The sequence below is a fragment of the Canis lupus genome, chromosome 21, assembly GCF_048164855.1.
Source record: "Canis lupus baileyi chromosome 21, mCanLup2.hap1, whole genome shotgun sequence".
In the NCBI taxonomy this organism is placed as follows: domain Eukaryota; kingdom Metazoa; phylum Chordata; class Mammalia; order Carnivora; family Canidae; genus Canis; species Canis lupus.
In genome coordinates, this window is record NC_132858.1 from 39,316,263 (window position 1) to 39,333,969 (window position 17,707).

The 17,707-nt window shown below is 39.6% G+C and overlaps 2 protein-coding genes across 12 annotated transcripts in view; one reads left to right on the forward strand and one right to left on the reverse strand.

Annotated features, from left to right (window-relative positions):
- The window catches only part of FBXL13 (F-box and leucine rich repeat protein 13), a 204,665-nt gene that overhangs the window by 96,261 nt on the left and 90,697 nt on the right, over positions 1-17,707 (reverse strand). For all 10 annotated transcript variants that reach the window (XM_072791447.1, XM_072791453.1, XM_072791450.1 and 7 more), the window contains 2 exons: positions 8,958-9,010; positions 4,709-4,809 (listed from right to left, as the gene is read on the reverse strand). In XM_072791447.1, coding sequence (XP_072647548.1) covers positions 4,709-4,809; positions 8,958-9,010 — 154 coding nt within the window. The remainder of the gene's footprint in view (positions 1-4,708; positions 4,810-8,957; positions 9,011-17,707) is intronic.
- LRRC17 (leucine rich repeat containing 17) overlaps positions 1-17,707 on the forward strand; it is a 29,195-nt gene that overhangs the window by 3,936 nt on the left and 7,552 nt on the right. The window contains exons 2-3 of one of the 2 annotated variants that reach the window (XM_072791467.1): positions 11,001-11,195; positions 11,666-12,485. In XM_072791467.1, coding sequence (XP_072647568.1) covers positions 11,178-11,195; positions 11,666-12,485 — 838 coding nt within the window. In that variant the 5' untranslated portion in view covers positions 11,001-11,177. The remainder of the gene's footprint in view (positions 1-11,000; positions 11,196-11,665; positions 12,486-17,707) is intronic. The other variant, XM_072791468.1, reaches the window with a different exon arrangement.

Below are 17,707 nucleotides of genomic sequence, written 5' to 3' on the forward strand. Positions count from 1 at the left end.
GTAGATCTTGAGGATGTCCAGTCAAGGCAATAGCTTACTGTGTCTTACTCACTCTGATGGTTACTGATAAGACTATGAATAAGTCTCCAAGCCAATTGAAGGGTCAATATGAAAAATAATGAAACACCGTGTCACCATAACACATGAAGCTTTGCTCCATTAAGGAGCAAAGATCATAATAGTTTTATTCACTCCTGTATGCCCAGAATGTCTCACACACAGTAACTGATCAATACATGGTGAATAAGTTGTTGCTATTAGGATTCAGGAAAAGGAGAAATCATTGTGGAATTCTGGTAAGATGGTATGACTTGAGATGTAAAGGCAATGGTGTAGCAGAGAGGAGGAGAAAAGCATTCCAGCTGTAGAGAATGAGAAGCATGCAGCAATCTGATGACCAGAGTTAAGGGCCTCCCTTGGGAATTCTGGGCAGGTAGGTTTGATCAGATAATGTTGGGGATGGCAAGGGAAGAGTCTAGACCTTAAGCATGTCATCAAAGACAAGACTGTTGTTCAAGGGATCCCTGGGTGGCACAGCAGTTTGGTGCCTGCCTTTGGCCCAGGGCGTGATCCTGGAGACCTGGGATCAAATCCCACGTCGGGCTCCCTGCATGGAGCCTGCTTCTCCCTCTGCCTGTGTCTCTGCCTCTCTCTCTCTCTGTGACTATCATTAAAAAAAAGACTGTTGTTCAAGATGATACTTATCGCATGAGGCAAAATAGATTGAAGAGAGACCAAGAGTGAACCGGCAGGACGCTATGGCAAAAGAAGTGCTGAGAGTGCCACCTACGTTGTAGAATGAATGGAAAGGGTTTGATTCAGGAAATATTTAGAAGTAAAAATGTCCTGGAATGGGTATGAGCTAGGAGCAGCCCTCATTTTCAACTTTAGAAAACTCAGTAAGTCCCCAAGGAAGTGAGGGAAAATGTTCAAATAAGATGCTGGCAAATCAATGTTGTCACGATGGGCAAACAAATTATATTTTTCTTCTGGTAAGTGATTTCTTTGGAAAAAAATGCTAAAGGCACTGGAGAATGACAACAGCACAAACAACATTTCTCCAGTTATTTATAGCATAAAGAACACTTTTGCATACCCAAGCATATTTGAAACAATGGAAAACAGAGCAAAAATAGAGAATCATTATGAAATGTATTTTTATCATAGATAAGAAAGTCAGTGAATATTTTTTTCATATGACAAAAATCATTAATACCCAATGCCTTTACCCTGGATGTTCTCTCAATTCCAAGAACTAGAGTTAAAATTAAAACAAAATTCTCATTTTGGGTCCTGTTTTTCTAACTGTTGCCCACTAATGGTACGGCTTCATTTGTACAATAAATGGCCCTAAAAAACTATGCGTGGTTGTACTATTATTTTAAATTTCCTAGGAGAAAAGATTATCTCAAAGTACAATATCCCAAATCATCTACTTTGTAAGTTCAGATTTTCACATATGGATTTAATGGATTTTGTAATGTATTCTCTCTCTCTCCACACACAAAAATATGTATGTTCTCTCTCTCTTTGTGTTTCTATACATACATATACACATACACACATTCATACATGCACATATACTCATACACATATGGAATGGCTAAAGAAAAGTACTGATTAATATTCTATATTGGAGGACTAGAGAACTTTCTAGAATTCCTGAGAGGGTCAGGGCCCTCCACAGTGGTGTCATTGGAGCTGGCTTGCACCAGCCCCTGAGAGCCAACTCCCAACTCCACATACAATGACATCATGTTGGTATATTAAAACTGATCATGGTGGTAGTATTTTACATCACAGAAATCAGCAAATCCTACAAATCAGAACATATCCTTAACCCCTACATAAACTAGTTATTAAACAATTACTGGAATACAGGTATCCTTGGAACACACTTTGAGAACTACTGACAGAAGTATGCTGAGGAAATGTATACAGAGACAAAAATGGCAAGAGCGATGCTGGCATCTTTGAAAGACAGGAATAAAAATTCAACCTACAAATAAAAGAGAATTCTTAAGATAACACCTGAACAAATGGAATAGAAGCATTAAAAAGAAAAATACCTTCCTTGGCTGATAAAGGGTTTCAGTTTTAATGTTCAAAACATTTACATGTTCCAGGAAAGTTAATTAAAATGATACAATTAAACTTGGAAAATGTTTTTAATTCCTTTGTAAAAAAGGAAATTCCTGTAAGCATAGTGGCAGAAAAAAAAGGTTACCAACAAAGGAAAAAAAAATATCAAGCTTTACCCTTCGCTTTAACCTGAGATATCAAAGATTAAGGGGCAATATTTTTAGGATTTTAAGAAGAAAGTAAGGGACATGATTCAAGAACTACATACCAAGAGGAGTTGTTCACGCTCCAAGACAAAAGAAAGTAATTTTCAGAAAACAAGGGCCTAAAATCTAACACTTGTTTATCTTTTGAATAAAAGTTTTTAAAACTATATTTACAGTCACCATTGGAAAAAATCAGATTTAAAGAATAAGGAAATTGTGGAACAAATGGACCATTAATGAATGACGAAACTAGAGTCAGTACTACATAATCATAAGCATCATCACAAATATGAAAATATGAAATCGTTGTTCCATCATGATTTTGATAACTGGAGAAACACATAGTAAAGCATATTTTAAAAAAACCATACAAATAGCCACTGATTGGAATACAGAACAGAATATGCACATACCTCTGAATACCTTAAGACTATAAAAGTCAACAGCATAGTTTATGTAGCAAAAGGTGGAAACAAGGACTACAGCAACAGAAAAATCAAAAACATAAAACAAGATGATAAAAATAAGACCATAACACTCCACTTGGAAGGAAATATTAATCTTCTAAACTATGCTTTTAAAAAGGCAGAATGAAACATTTTAAATTAGAAGTTAGCTATATGCTTCATATAAAAGGCAAATCTAAAATACACCAACATAAAGATTAGAAATACAGGGGTACAGGAGGCAGATGGGTGGCTCAGTTGGTTAAGCGTCCAACTCTTGATTTCAGCTCAGGTCATGATCTCAGGGTCATGGGATCGAGCTCCACCCCAATCCCCTGGCATCATGATGTGAGTTGAAGGCAGATGCTTAACTGACTGAGCCATGCAAGCACCCCAAACACGATGAACTTTTAAATTTAATCTGCTTTATTATTTTTCTCCATCATTTGCTCAAGTCTAAACAATCAACAAAAAAATAAGTCAAGCCCTAATTTGTATTGTCTGCTATTTCCCAGGGTGTAGAATACTTCTGACTGGTGGCTGATTCCAAGCTACCAATAAGAGGTTACCGAACACGGAGTTGGGAAGAGATGCACAGTAGCAAACTATTATGTAGTATTTTCACATACAGATTCAATGCACATACATAACCTCCAGAACACAGGTGATAGTAATGTGTACACAATATTAGAAAGTGATGAGTTTTGAGCATTTACTGCCTATATAAGAATCTTAGATATATAAGGAGGTATCACACATCACTTGAGAAAAGGTTTATTCAATAAATGATGCTGGAGTAATTGGTTATTTATTTAACAACTCTGAAAGTGTAAAACATATCCTTAGCTCATGGACTGCCCTAAGTCAGGCTTTGGACCACACGAGTCATAGTTTGATGAACCCTGTTAGATATTTGCTTCATTTATCTACCAAAATAAATTCTAGATTGATTATAGATTTAAGTAAAAACAAATCATACAAGAAAAAAAAAAGTGACATCAAACACCTGGAAGGTGTTTAAAAATTTTTATGTTTAAAAGTATCAGAAACTTTAAAGGAAAGTTTTGATAGATTTGACTACAAGTGGAAATTCAATTAATGGGATAAACAGAAAATATGTTACCACTTTTTTTAGGCTGGCACATTTCCAGAAAACCAATTAGAGACAGAAGATAAGGAGAACTGCCACATAGAATTTTCTCTAGCTTTTCCAAATGCTTTGCTGTCATTTTTCAAAGGATCCCAGAAAGTTAGAATCTCAAAAATGGTTCATTTTTTTCACAATAGTTTGTAAAATGTTTTTAATCTCTCCTAACATGATTATCCACTCTTCCTGATTCATATTTCCTTGGTGAAAATAAGTGGTAGTTGAATGACATAAATATAAATACTCTTGTCAACTTTTGGTGATGTCTTGTATTCTTCTGTCCCTTCTCCCTCAAAGAAGCACTGGCTGAGGAAAAGCAACATTTGTGTTCAGGATTGTCAACAGTCCATAAATCAAAAAACAACCAGTATCAGGTTTCCTGGAGGTAGTGGAGATCCAGAGCACGGCGGGTTAACCAGAGCATGGCAACACAGAATGTGGGACTGCAGTGCTCAGGGTCCAAGGAGGGAAGACACTGGGGTTCCATTGTCAAGGATCCAGACATGGGACTAGAATTTAAGAGCCAGGCTCCCCTGCCGAGGAAGGAGGACCTGAAAGAGACAGGCAGTAGCCTAACTCAAGCTACTGGGCACTTGGCTCCAAGAGTGACACAAAAACGCTGACCAAGGAGAGGACCAGTTATTTAACCCAGGTCTACCCAGGACGGAGAGAATAGGCACTAGCTTGGGGACTTGACAGCAGCGGTCCTGTTACCACGGTGGTGGGGTGTTGGCAAGAGGAACGCTGCCTTTGGGGAATGCTAGAGCAAGCCAGAGCCTAGAGGAGCATAAGTGTTTTCAGGGCAATACAGATAACACAAGAATTACCTTGGCAGGAGTCGCATCGTCCTATTAGTGATAGTCGTGTTGGACAGATTGAGGTACAGGACTCCAGCACAGCCCTCGGAGATGTATCTCATTGATTCATCCTGCATAGAAACAGAGGGAAGAATCTTATCGAAGTCTAACAGGCTTTGTTATTTCCGTATTATCTCTCTCCCTGCTCCCAAAAAGTATATGCAAGCCTTGGTCTCTTCATATTCTTTGTTATTAATTGTAAATCAAATTAAACAGAAGGTGATGGTTTTGTTCGAAGCTTCATTACTCTCTCCCCTTCCTTTTCTTTGGAGATAAAGTCCCATTCCATAACAGTGACACTTCGTTCAAATTTGAACCCTTGCAAGTTCACCTCTGACAGAAAATTTGAGCCCAAGTTTCGAAGTGTCAAACACTCCTGGCTCCTCAGATGCATAAAAGTGATTAAAACCTAATCCATTTTAAAGATTTTATTTATTTATTTATTTATTTATTTATTTATTTATTTATGAGACAGAGACAGGGGAGGGGAGGGGCAGAGGGGGAGGGAGAAGCTGACTCCACATTGAGCAGGGAACCTGATGTGGGGCTCAATCCCAGGACCATGACCTGAGCCAAAGGCAGATGCTTAACCAACTGAGCCACCCAGGCGCCCCAAAACCTGATCTATTTTTAAAATTGCTAAAATCATTCTGAAGACAGGAATAGTAAATGCTCTCAACTGGACTTCATTAAAAGTGATTCAATATTTACACATATATATTTATATAAATGGGGGGGAATGGGTGTAATGAAGTTTTTGTGGTCCTATTAGTATATTAAAACAGCTAAACAGATTCTCAACAAATTTACTTGAGATGGTCTGAAGTAAAATGTAGGCTACACACGTGTTGAGCCTGAATTTCAGTGTTGAGCGTGTTGTGGGTGAGACTTTCAAAGATTCAAGCAACCCTCCCCCAGGGAGTTGAAACTGAGGTACAAGAGAACAGTGACTGTGACAGGAGACAGGAAAACAACAGTCATTTCAAGCCTGAGCTCTAAATTGACATTTATAAGACCAGATAAATTGCAAGCTTTGATTGTGGTGGAGCTGCTTCTCATCTGGGTAACTATTTATAAGACGTTCCAGTATGAGTAAGTAGCAGCAGGTTTTTATTTATTTAATGATAGCTGATGAGTTTCCCCAGGAACACCAATGAGGTCAGCTAGTTTTAAATATTTGTAGCACATCCGTCCTGGAAAGAATAGGCCATTGCAGGAAGAGGCAAATTGTCACTTGGCGAGGGGATATGGTTTAGGAAAGAATTGTGCGTGTTCAATATGGCTCCCTCCAACACCACTAAGGATGGCAAGGGTTTATTTTCAGCAGGATCATCAATGTTTAACATTCTATTCCTATTTCCCGAAGCCAAGGATATTACAATAACAAAATCCTGCAGTTGCAAAAGCGGTAGTTCTGCTATAGGAAAGGTTCTGGGTGCTGACACCACATGAGTGCACGTACAGGGCTTCAACAAACACTGGATTCTTGCCACTGCCTTCAAGCTGCCGGCAATTTTTCTAGATACTCCACCACTAAAATGCAAGATTTAGGTATATATGGATAGATTTTTTAAAAGTATACAGTACAATTTTCCCAGAAAGAATGGGGAGAATAATCATAATGAGTGGCATTGTAGTTTAATATAAACAAAATCTGTCTTCAAAAATGTTCATGGTGCCAATCAAATATCAAAGTGATTGTGCACCTATTGAAAGACTGGCAAAAATGCAAATGAGATGGGTAAAGAGAGGATAGAAAGCTGGTTTATCTACTCTTAGGGAGCTAGCCACAGAGAAGGTGAAAATGTGGGGCCAGGAAGAGGAAGTGTGTTTTATGCACCATAGAGGAATCTGATTTTTCCTTTAAGATAAGGAAGCAAACCATTCACTGCATTTTCCTGTCTGGAGGAGCTTGGAATCCAAGAAACATCAGATGAATCCTATTCTCAGCATTTAAAAAAAACTCAGGGTTCAATCCCCAAATGCTTGAGCTCATAAATGCAAAAACTGTTTGCATGTCTTCATTGCAAAACGGTTGAATTTGTCCACAATGTACCAAATCTTTCTGAATGTAATATATTCATAAGGCAAGCTTCTTAGAAAATAATATATTCATAAGGCCAGCTTTTTGAATGAACGTTTCTCAACTCCTCTTTAAATGTAAGCCTGTCTCTCAGACTATGCTTCAAAGAGAAAGACAATAGTAAAATGTAGCTGGATAAAATTATCAGCCCTGTATAGTATTAGACTCCAAAATTGGAAAAGACTTTGATGTTCACAAATTCAGTGCAGATGGCATTGTTTTGACTTCCCTATTAGGAAGCCAAATTTAAAGACTATGATCTTTTATTCAGGTGCAGAACTGAAGCCCCTTGAGGGCAGGAACTAAAACTTGATTCACTTTAAATTGCCTCTAACACTTGTATTTTATAGCATATAAATTCCCTACATATCTTTATACATAAAGATAAACATATCTTTAATGCAGTAGGTACATCTTTAATGTAATGTAGTAGGTACTAAAAATATCCACAGAATTAAACAGAAGCTTGAAAGAACTATAATGATGACGCTGGGAGGTGTGTGTGTGTGCCATGCTGGAGTTTGAAGAGTGTGACACAGTCAGACTCTTCTGTTTTCACCCTACTTCTCTTACTGTTCTCTCTTACGATTCTTCTCTATCTCTTCTCCTCTGCCTACTTCTAAAAGTCAGCAATCCGCAAGGTCCAATCCTAAATTCTCTTTACATACCTTCTTTCTCTCTCTAGGTTGATCATATTCACTTCTGTAATGTTAATTAAGAATACAGACACATCAACCCAAGATGGAATCTCAAGTTCTAGGCCATGTGTTTCATTACCTACTCAGTATTTCCACACAATTTCATTCATTAAACAAATGTTACAGAGTATTTACTATGTGCCAAGGTCTGTGCAATGTGTTATGACTACCACAGATAATAAGACACATCTCCTGCCCTTTGGGCATCTTAGGCAAATGGAGGAGGCATAAATGGTGTGATTAGGGCTAATTATTATAGGAACCCAGAGGGGCAGCAACGAACCCAGCCCTGGGTGTCAGAACTGTCTTGATAAAGGAGGTAGTACCTAAAGTAAGCCTTAAAGCCTGACAAAGAAGAAAGCAACACCTGAGGACAAAGCAAAAAGGGATTCCATGCGAGGAACTCAGTCTGAGCAAAGAGCAAGGAGTAGCTTGGCTCATGCAGCAAAGAAAGTGTTGACTGTGTGGTTGCTGAAACTTAATGTGTGTGCAGGAATTGAAGCAAGATGAGGGTGGAAAAGGAGGCAGAGGCAAAACCAGAGGGTCTCCAAGATATAGTAACGTTAAAGAGCTTTGACTTTATTGAATAGTGTAGTTGACAAATGTGTGTATAAATGATGGAAAATGGGAGTGAAATGATCAGATCTGCCTTTTAGAAAGTACATGTGCTATATGTTCGCAAATTGAATTTAAATTTTCAAAAATCAGTAAAAAGAAAAGAAAAGAAAAGAAAAGAAAAGAAAAGAAAAGAAAAGAAAAGAAAAGAAAAGAAAATGTATGTGCTCACAGGATGGAAGATAGATGGGAAGTAAAAGAAAAGCCTGGAGACAGAGAGCAGGAAGGAGCTACCCAGGGTTACATTTCCATCTTCATTGGCACACAATTGATAGCCATAAAGACCATTAAAATGAGGGATCCCTGGGTGGCGCAGCGGTTTAGCGCCTGCCTTTGGCCCGGGGTGCGATCCTGGAAACCCAGGATCGAATCCCACGTCGGACTCCCGGTGCATGGAGCCTGCTTCTCCCTCTGCCTATGTCTCTGCCTCTCTCTCTCTCTGTGACTATCATAAATAATAAATAAAAAAATTTAAAAAAAAAGACCATTAAAATGAGCCCGTTGTTTCTACTGGGACCCTGTTTTTTTCTGTCTCACAAACATATGGCCTTAAATGTAAATATAGTTCATTTTTGTGTAATTCTTGAATAGTTTCCACCTTCTAGGGACTCCAACCTTGGGCATATAGCTACAGAATTAATAATAGCATTATACAAACGGGATAAAATTTCTTGCCAATGTTTAACATACTTTGCTTTTTTACACATTTGATCCTAAATGAGCTCACAGGCATGTATTCTGGCAAAATCTCTGTGTATTGGCACTCCAATATAGCAAGTCTGAATCTATATAAATAACAGTAAAATAAGTTTCATATACTCACTGTGAGTGTTGGGCAGTCAGAGACATTCAGCTCTTGCAGATTTCTACAGAGGCCTAAATCAAACAGGTTAAACATCACTAAACAACATAGTGCAAATGTTTAAACTTAAAATTTTTCTTCCTACATTCAATGCAATGTATTCATTAGAAAATAAACAAAAACCTTGGCAAGTAACTTGTTCTAAGTATATGCTCCTTTTCCCAGAAAACCGATTTCTTTTGGCTTTAAAATTAAAATTTATACACATGTTTATTATCATTTAAGGATTACAGAAGAAAGGGGGAAAAAAGGAAAACACTACTTTGGGAAAAATAGTATATATTTAGAGCTTTTAGCTGGGAGGAAAACCAACCTGCTTTTTTTGTGGCATGACTTTTTGTTCATTTTTTCATTTTTGTCTTCTTTTATCATTTTATTTTTTTTATTTTTTTTAAAGATTTTATTTATTTATTCATGATAGTCACACAGAGAGAGACAGAGAGGCAGAGACACAGGCAGAGGGAGAAGCAGGCTCCATGCTGGGAGCCCGACGTGGGATTCGATCCCGCGTCTCCAGGATCGCGCCCCGGGCCAAAGGCAGGTGCCAAACCGCTGCGCCACCCAGGGATCCCTTCTTTTATCATTTTATTATAAAAATCTTCAAACACAGAAAAGTTGAAAGACTTGAAGAACTGTACAATGAATATACCTAGATTTTATTTATATTCCACTGTATTTGCTTTTATCACATATTCACCTAATAACATCCATCTATCTGCCCTTCGATCCATTTTATTTTGTATGCATTTTAAAGTATGTTACAGGCATCAGCAAACATCCCTTCATACGTCAGCATGAATATTACAAATAATTCAGCATGCATTATAATTAACAAAATATTTATGATTCGTTTAAATTAGATTCACATACAATTTACAGTGAATTACAGACAGGGAAGTGGAGCATCAGAAAGGCCAAGTGGCTGATTAACTCTGGGACCAGAGGCAACTGCCCAACTTATGGTCTTGCACGAAAGATGATACATGTATGCAAAGAGCTAGAGAGCCAAGTGTTATATAGTCAGCATCCTGGGTCTAGACTGATAGGAAGTGAAACTCCAAATCAGAGACAGAAAAGAAGTATCTAGAGGAGAGGACACAAAACAGTAAAGGGGATGAATGCTTGAGGCAAAGGGAGGGAAGTCATTCTCGGTGGGGGAGACCCCCATCAAGCAGGAACACTCCCCGGCAAGGGGGTGATCCTGGCATTCACACTGCTACCATGAACAGAAAACACATCTGCTGCTCATAACCACTTAGCTCCACAAAAATAACAACAGAAATTTTATTAATTATAAATCAAGTTTGAGCATTTCTTCCTTTGCCAAGAATTAGGACTGTGTCCTAAGTAATAAATGCAAACCAAAAATCACTTTCAGAATTTAAAAATGAAAACAATTCTTTGCAATGTGCAGATCTTAGAAGTCATCAGTGATACTTAGGAAGGAAGAAAAGAGAGTCTCAAAACAATGTCGTAACAAAATTGATGATATTACTTTTATAGAATAAAAGTCAGTAATTCATGCATCCAACAAATGTTTACCAAGAGCCTTCTACGTGCCAGAGATTCTACAGATGCTAGAAATACAGCAGTGAACAAAACAGACAAAAATCCCTGCCCTTGGGGAGTTCACATCCTAGTTGGGGGAGACTGACAGCAAACAAAATAAGTAACATATCTACTTTGATGGATGGTGATAAGTAGCATGGAGCAAAATAAAACAAAAAAAGGGGGTAGAGAGTGGCTAGCAAGTGAGAAGAGATGCACTTTAAACAGAGTGGTCAGAGAAGGCTTTGCTAAGGTGACATCCAAGCCAACATGTGCAAGACTTGACAAGGCCGGTGCAGTATACTTCCAGCATTTCTGGATCTCACATTGAATATGGTTGGTTAATGGGGAGATAGTACAGGGAAGAAAAAAAAAAAAGCTTGGGAGGACCTAGCCATTGCACACCTACTCTTTTTTTTTTTTTTTTTTTTTTTTTTTTTTTTTGCACACCTCAAGGCTGTAAGAAGAATCCCCTTAACTTCTTGAATCCACTGTTTCACTCTTCCTACTGCTAAGCCCTAACACAGCCAGGTGCTTCCCCTAGACTCGCCCTGGGCAGAGTCTCAGGCGCCTGAGCCTGTCTCCTCCTGGCAGCAGTGCTTCCCTGCGAGGCATCCATGCCCCACTTCACAGATGCAGGAGAGGGCTGAGGTAAGTAGCCTGAGGTCACACAGTGAAGCCAGCAGGAGAGGCTTCCATCCAACCCAGGGCCCCAAGGTGCAGCCACCAAAGCAGGCCGGCGGGAGGGGGCACCGTTCAGGCTGGGCCTTTATTCATTGCAATGTCTTTGCTTTGAAAAAATATATATATATATATATTTTTTTTATATATATATAAATATATTTATTTATAAATATATTTATATATAAAATATTATATATATAAATAAATGAATATATTTTTATATACATATATACTCATTGAGGTGATCATCTCACAACATATGCAAAAGTCGAATCATCATGTCATACCCACGTCATCATGTCATATGCCGTCATACATCATGACGTCAGCCGTCAATCACACCACCGTACAGTACGAATGTAAGGGAAGCGCATGTGTTTGTGAGACTGCTCAGGGTCGGGCACCCCAGGCTCACAGTGTTTTCTCGCACGGCCTAGGGACTGCGGTGCGCGTGCGCGGGGTCTCGGAGCGCCCAGGAAGCCGTCGGTCCGTCCGTCCAGGCCCGGGGCCAGCTGGATGTCAGGATGCGCGCGGTCGCCCTGGTGATGCTGCTCGGCCTCTGCGAGGCGGCGGAGCTCCGCAAGGCCAGCCCGGGGGGCGCCCGGGGCCGGGCGGGGGGCGCCCGGGGGGGCTCGGGGCCCCCCTGCGAGGCCTACACGTACCTCCACGAGAAGTACTTGGACTGTCAGGAAAGGAAACTGGTTTACGTGCTGCCCGACTGGCCTCCGGATCTGCTGCACATGCTGCTGGCCAGGAACAAGATCCGCATATTGAAGGACAAGATGTTTTCCAGGTTTAAGAGGCTGAAAACCCTGGATCTGCAGCAGAACGAGATCTCCAAGATTGAGAGCGAGGCCTTCTTTGGTTTAAATAAACTGACCACCCTGCTGCTGCAGCACAACCGCCTCCAAGTCCTGACGGAGGAAGTGTTCCTTTACACGCCTCTCCTGGGCTACCTGCGCCTCTACGACAACCCCTGGCACTGCACTTGTGAGATGGAGACCCTAATTTCAATGTTGCAGATCCCAAGAAACCGGAACTTGGGGAACTACGCCAAGTGCGAAAGCCCCCATGAGCTAAAAAACAAAAAACTGCGGCAGATAAAACCTGAACAGTTGTGCGATGAAGAGGAGAGGGAACAATTAGACCCGAAACCCCAAGTGTCCGGGAGGCCCCCAGTCATCAAGCCCGAGGTGGACTCTTCTCTTTGCTACAATTACGTGTTTCCCATACAAACACTGGACTGCAAACGGAAAGGTCTGTAAGTTTCTTAGTTTTTCATTTTCATGGGCTATTAAAAAAAAAATGATCTCTGAATCTTATAACCCCCACCCTACACCCCAACGTGCCTGGGGTTTCTGGTGCGACTTTCCCCAGAAATCTTTCCCCGGGGACCATGGAATTTACTCCAAGCTTTTCCAGGGTTCAGACTCCAAGTGATTGGTGATTGCGGGCCAGTAGAGTTGCTTAGGAAAGGTAGCCCCTTGGGTCCTACTCTGAATTTGCTAATCAAAAGCTGTGGCTGTCAAGAATCTCCTTTTCTTATATCACAGCGTAATAGAATTTAGGTAAACAAGGGGTATAAAAACAGGTCCAAATGCTCTCTACATAATGTGACTGAAAGCAAAAACATGGCATGCATCCGTGGGGAAATTACCTCAAGGAGGATCATGTGTAATTGGAGACAGGTGACAGGACCACGAGAGAGAGGCAAGGTGGGATGTGGTGACCACCAGTGTCTGTACTTTTAAGAATTGGTGTCAAGGTTTTAATACATGCTTGCTAACATCTTGTATCTTTCCTGTTCCCAAATTAAAACCAAAAAATATTGAAAGAACTAAATTGAAAGTATTTAATCCAAGAATTATGAACTCTTTCCAGAATACTTCTTCCTGAAAAATCATTGCTGGGTTTTACGTCCCACACAGTCTTGCTCTGATACTGTGCAGGGTCTCCATATACAGGATTAATTTACAAAATAAGAAAATGGGAACTTTCAGTAGTGGTCTTGATGGGTTAGTAAAGATGTTCTCAAAGTGTGGTCTGGGACCTGCTAATCCACCCTGGACAACTGTCCTGTGGGACAGTGTCTGCTGCATTTCTGCATGGATTGATGACTTATACGTAATATTCAATTAAAGCTAGATGTCATTGGATTAGGGTCACATCAGAGCAAGGTGCTATTCCTTCCACTTATCTTAGGAGGTTTTGCTTTGTTTCATTTCTTTAAGAACAGAAAGAGAAGGTTAAGAGCAACCCAGAGACTTTGGCTCCTTTCGGGGGAACCATAGGCAGGAATTAGTTGAGCCCGAAGGAGCAGGCAACCTGAACCAGGAGTAAATGTGTTCATTTATCAGCAAAGAAGTGCCCAAGCCTTGCCCCCTCTCCCAGACTCCAGAGGCGGGACCTGGTTAGAGCACATCACAGCCATGTGACATGGAAAGGTAAACAGCAAAGCTAAGATTTGAACCTTGGCCTGCCTAATCTTGCCGTCCTCCTTAATCTGATCATGTTTAACCAAAAAACTGCCTCAACAGTAGAAGCATCAAAGAATTCCAGATAAGTCAGCTTATGCCATTTCTCCGCAGCCGGATTGGGTAGAATTTCCCTGACATTGTTGCACTAAGTACTTAGTGCCCCATGCTGAAGAGCATGTTGTACTAGGAGGGCCTTTGGGATGCTTAGATTAGAAGCTTAAATTATATATTCAAGAAACTAATACAAAGCCTCTAACCCTAGACTTGATTTAGAAAAATTACATGAAAAAAAAAAAAAAGAAAAATTACGTGAATACAACAGAGGCTCTCCCCTCAAGCTAAAGTTAATTCGCACTTGCTACGTCAGGTGATAAGGAGAAAATACTTACAGTTAGGTTCATTGATTAAGAAAAATGCCATTAAGGGCAGCCTGGGTGGCTCAGAGGTTTAGTGCTGCCTTCAGCCCAGGGCCTGATCCTGGAGACCCGGGATTGAGCCCCATGTCAGGCTCCCTGCATGGAGCCTGCTTCTCCCTCTGCCTCTCTCTCTCTCTCCCTCTCCCTCTCTCTCTCTCTCTCTCATTAATAAATAAAATCTTTAAAAAATGCCATTAACACAAAATTGAAGACCGACAGCTAAATTACACTGTAATTTAAGAATAGATAACACGGAGGCACTTGGGTGGCTCAGTCGGTTAGGCATTGCCTCTCGATCTCAGGGTTGTGAACTCAAGCCTGGGCTCCACCCTGGATGTGGAGGCTACTTTAAAAAAAATGATATGAAGGGAAATATCTTCCTCATTTATGGCTTTAATGCTCTTTGCCATTTCCCTTCACAATGAGGCTATTTCTGCCTTTTCTTATTTTCCATGATATTTTTGCCTCATTTTTTTTTTTTTTTGCCTCATTTTCTTTTGGCAAACATCAGCTTATAAAAACAGATACATTTAATTTTTTTTTCTTTCCTCAACTTATTGTTGTCTAAATGCAACTTCCAGGTATGTCCCATAAATTAGGGGGGCAGATAATGTCCCTTGTTTTAAAATATACATTTATATACTGGAAATAATATAAAGCTTCATGGCATACACACTTTATAATAACACTGGCTCATCCATGAAAGGACAACTCAAGTTCCTCCAAACGATAATGACTACATAAATCAGAGAACAGACCTTTCAGATTACAAAATGAAGGGTAGTTTTGTCTTTAAATATCAATATAAATTGCTTTCACTATGGTTGATATAAATCTGTTGATTCAGTTGATTGTTTATTTTTCATCATGGTGTATTGTTGATTCCCAGAAGTTTAAAGTTTATCTCTTAAACCTCTTACTCCCAGGTAAGTGCCTGGTACAGGGCCGTATGCTTTAGACTGATGATAATAACGGAAGTGCTGGGGATCCCTGGGTGGCTCAGTAGTTTAGCGCCTGCCTTCAACTCAGGGCGTGATCCTGGACTCTCAGGATTGAGTCCCACATCGGGCTCCCTGGATGGAGCCTGCTTCTCCCTTTGCCCGTGTCTTTGCTTTTCTCTCTCTCTCTCTCTGTGTGTGTCTTTCATAAATAAATAAATAAAATCTTTAAAAAAATAAAATAACGGAAGTGCTTTCTTCTCTTGCGAAAGCAGTAATTTAAACAACCTTTAGAAATAAAAATACATAGAATTAAAAATCATGGCTAGAATTCAAGTATGACAATCTGAATTTAATCTACTATAATTTTCCTTATTCCATTCTATAAATAAATAACAAATGTCAAATGTGAAGAATCCCTGCCAAAGTATAGTGATACTTTTGTTTATGTGCCACATGTTAGATACTATGTAGAATCCAAAGAAGCCTAAAACCTGCTATTAAGAGTAGATCTCATTAGTGAATAAGAGCTGTCAACTGAATGCTCCGTGTGCCTACGACATAGCAGTTTATGTGCATTATGTAATTTACTCTTCATAATCTTCAAAGAACACTGTTATTATTCTTATAAAGGAGGGAACTAAGGTACACAGAAGTTAAGTTGCCCTTCTAAGGTCACAGAGGCAGTCCCCAAGCCATTGACCTCCATGCAATATCATATCTTGTTTCAAGATTCTAGGTATATCTGTTAACCAAGAAAAATGTATAAAAGCGTTCTGGGTGCTTTCTCCCAGTACTGACACTCCTCTTAGGCTCTGTACAATATACCATGTACATGAAGACACATAGGAAACCCAAATACAGATTCTCCTAACTCAGGAGTTGTGCCTTTCCAGCTGGCAGACGATGGGTACCCAATATGTGCCAGTTTGACCACATAGACCTCAAAGATCACTAATTTTGCCTTAAACATTGGACAGCAAGAAAAAGAAATAGTAGCTTTATTCACTGGGGGACAGGCACTTGGCCAACAAAACTTAGTCTTTCAAAGGGAATAAATGTGACCTTAGTTGAAAGGCATGTTTATGCCATATTGAGGTAAATGGATTTGCCAAAAATACATGAAAGTGAAAGTTGAAAACTGCATTTAAGCTTCGTATTTACCAGAATAATTTACAATTTTTCAGGATTCATTTTACTTCTAATGAATTAGGGCCAGGGAAAATTATGCAGGTAAATTGCTCTCAGTTGTCTCTGAAGTTAATTTCACTGCTAGTCTGAGCAATAATTAAGTTTTTATTTGCAAAATTGGGGTCATTTATGGCTCTTTGCCTTCAAAGTAGTTCTGACACTGCTGACAACTAAGATAGCCCACTAAATGGGAACTTCCATGGAGAAAAGTTTCCAGTTCACTCAAACTCAGCAGGTTTTGGTTGGGGAGTCATAAGGCTTGTCAAGGGTAAGTGAGGCATTTTTTTTTTTTTTTTTGAGTGTTTACCAAGAATCTTAAGTAGCAGCAAATAACTACATGGTGCCTGGTCTAGAAATGGGGGCATTATGTACCAAATTTGACTTGTGGCCTGAGGGAATTTGTATTTATATAATCTTTATCAAAGACACACACACTTAACATTGATATTTGCGATTCTCATTGAAGTCTAAAAGAACTAAAGAACTGTTCTTACTCATCAGTATAACAAATAAGATTTTTCCATGTTTTTCTAAGCCAAACCAGTAAAGGCTCTGGGTTACATTTCCTGGTTTTACTTGTGGATCCTATTTTTACCCTATTTTTACTGCTGACAATGCCAAAGTTGGTTCTGCAATTCACAGTCCCTTTCCAGCATCCAGAGGCCTGTCACGCTGCTTAAACTGGGTTTCCGGGAGTTCTCATAAACATTTTTTTCTACCCATTTATTTGTGGTTTACCCACTTCAGCTTGTTCTACAGTGGTTGTTTGGGAGGTCTCTGTCACCCACCACATGTCCAACCCAGCAAACAAGTCCTGATAAAGAGCCTGCTTTCCAGAACCTAGGAGATACTGCCTGTGGTGGCAAGTCCTTAATGGCTTCATTGGATCTTAATGAGGACTTGAGCTTTTATTCATAGTGCGAGGGGAACAATGGGAGGATTTTACCCTGTGGAGGATTGGAAGCCATCGGGGAAAATGACATAATCTATGTTTAGACAGTATCTCATGGGCTTAGGACTCTTTGGAGGATAATCCAGACAAGAGCTGATGGTGGCTTAGACCAATATGGTAGCAGTGGAGGAACTAGAAAGAGAAGAGATCTTGGGTATTTTGAAATAAATTCTATTCTGCTCTTAAAAGCTTTCTAAAAAGATGCCACAGACATTTTCAATAATTATTCCAAACATTTAATGTCTTTGATCTGTCCTCAGTTGTCTCCATGGTTTTATTATTGTTGGGATTGCCACCTCCTTGTTTACATGTAGGACCCAAGAGAGAATATAACTCTCCAATCAGGGTCTTAATGATCCTCAAAGGAGGATTACCATGCCGTTGCAACATTATAATAAATTCAAGTCTTAAAATCTTTCACTTTTCAATATATTGGCAGACAAAATTCTAGGCCAAACAGAACAATGACTTACCAAAGGACAGAAATAAGATCACTCCATATTTT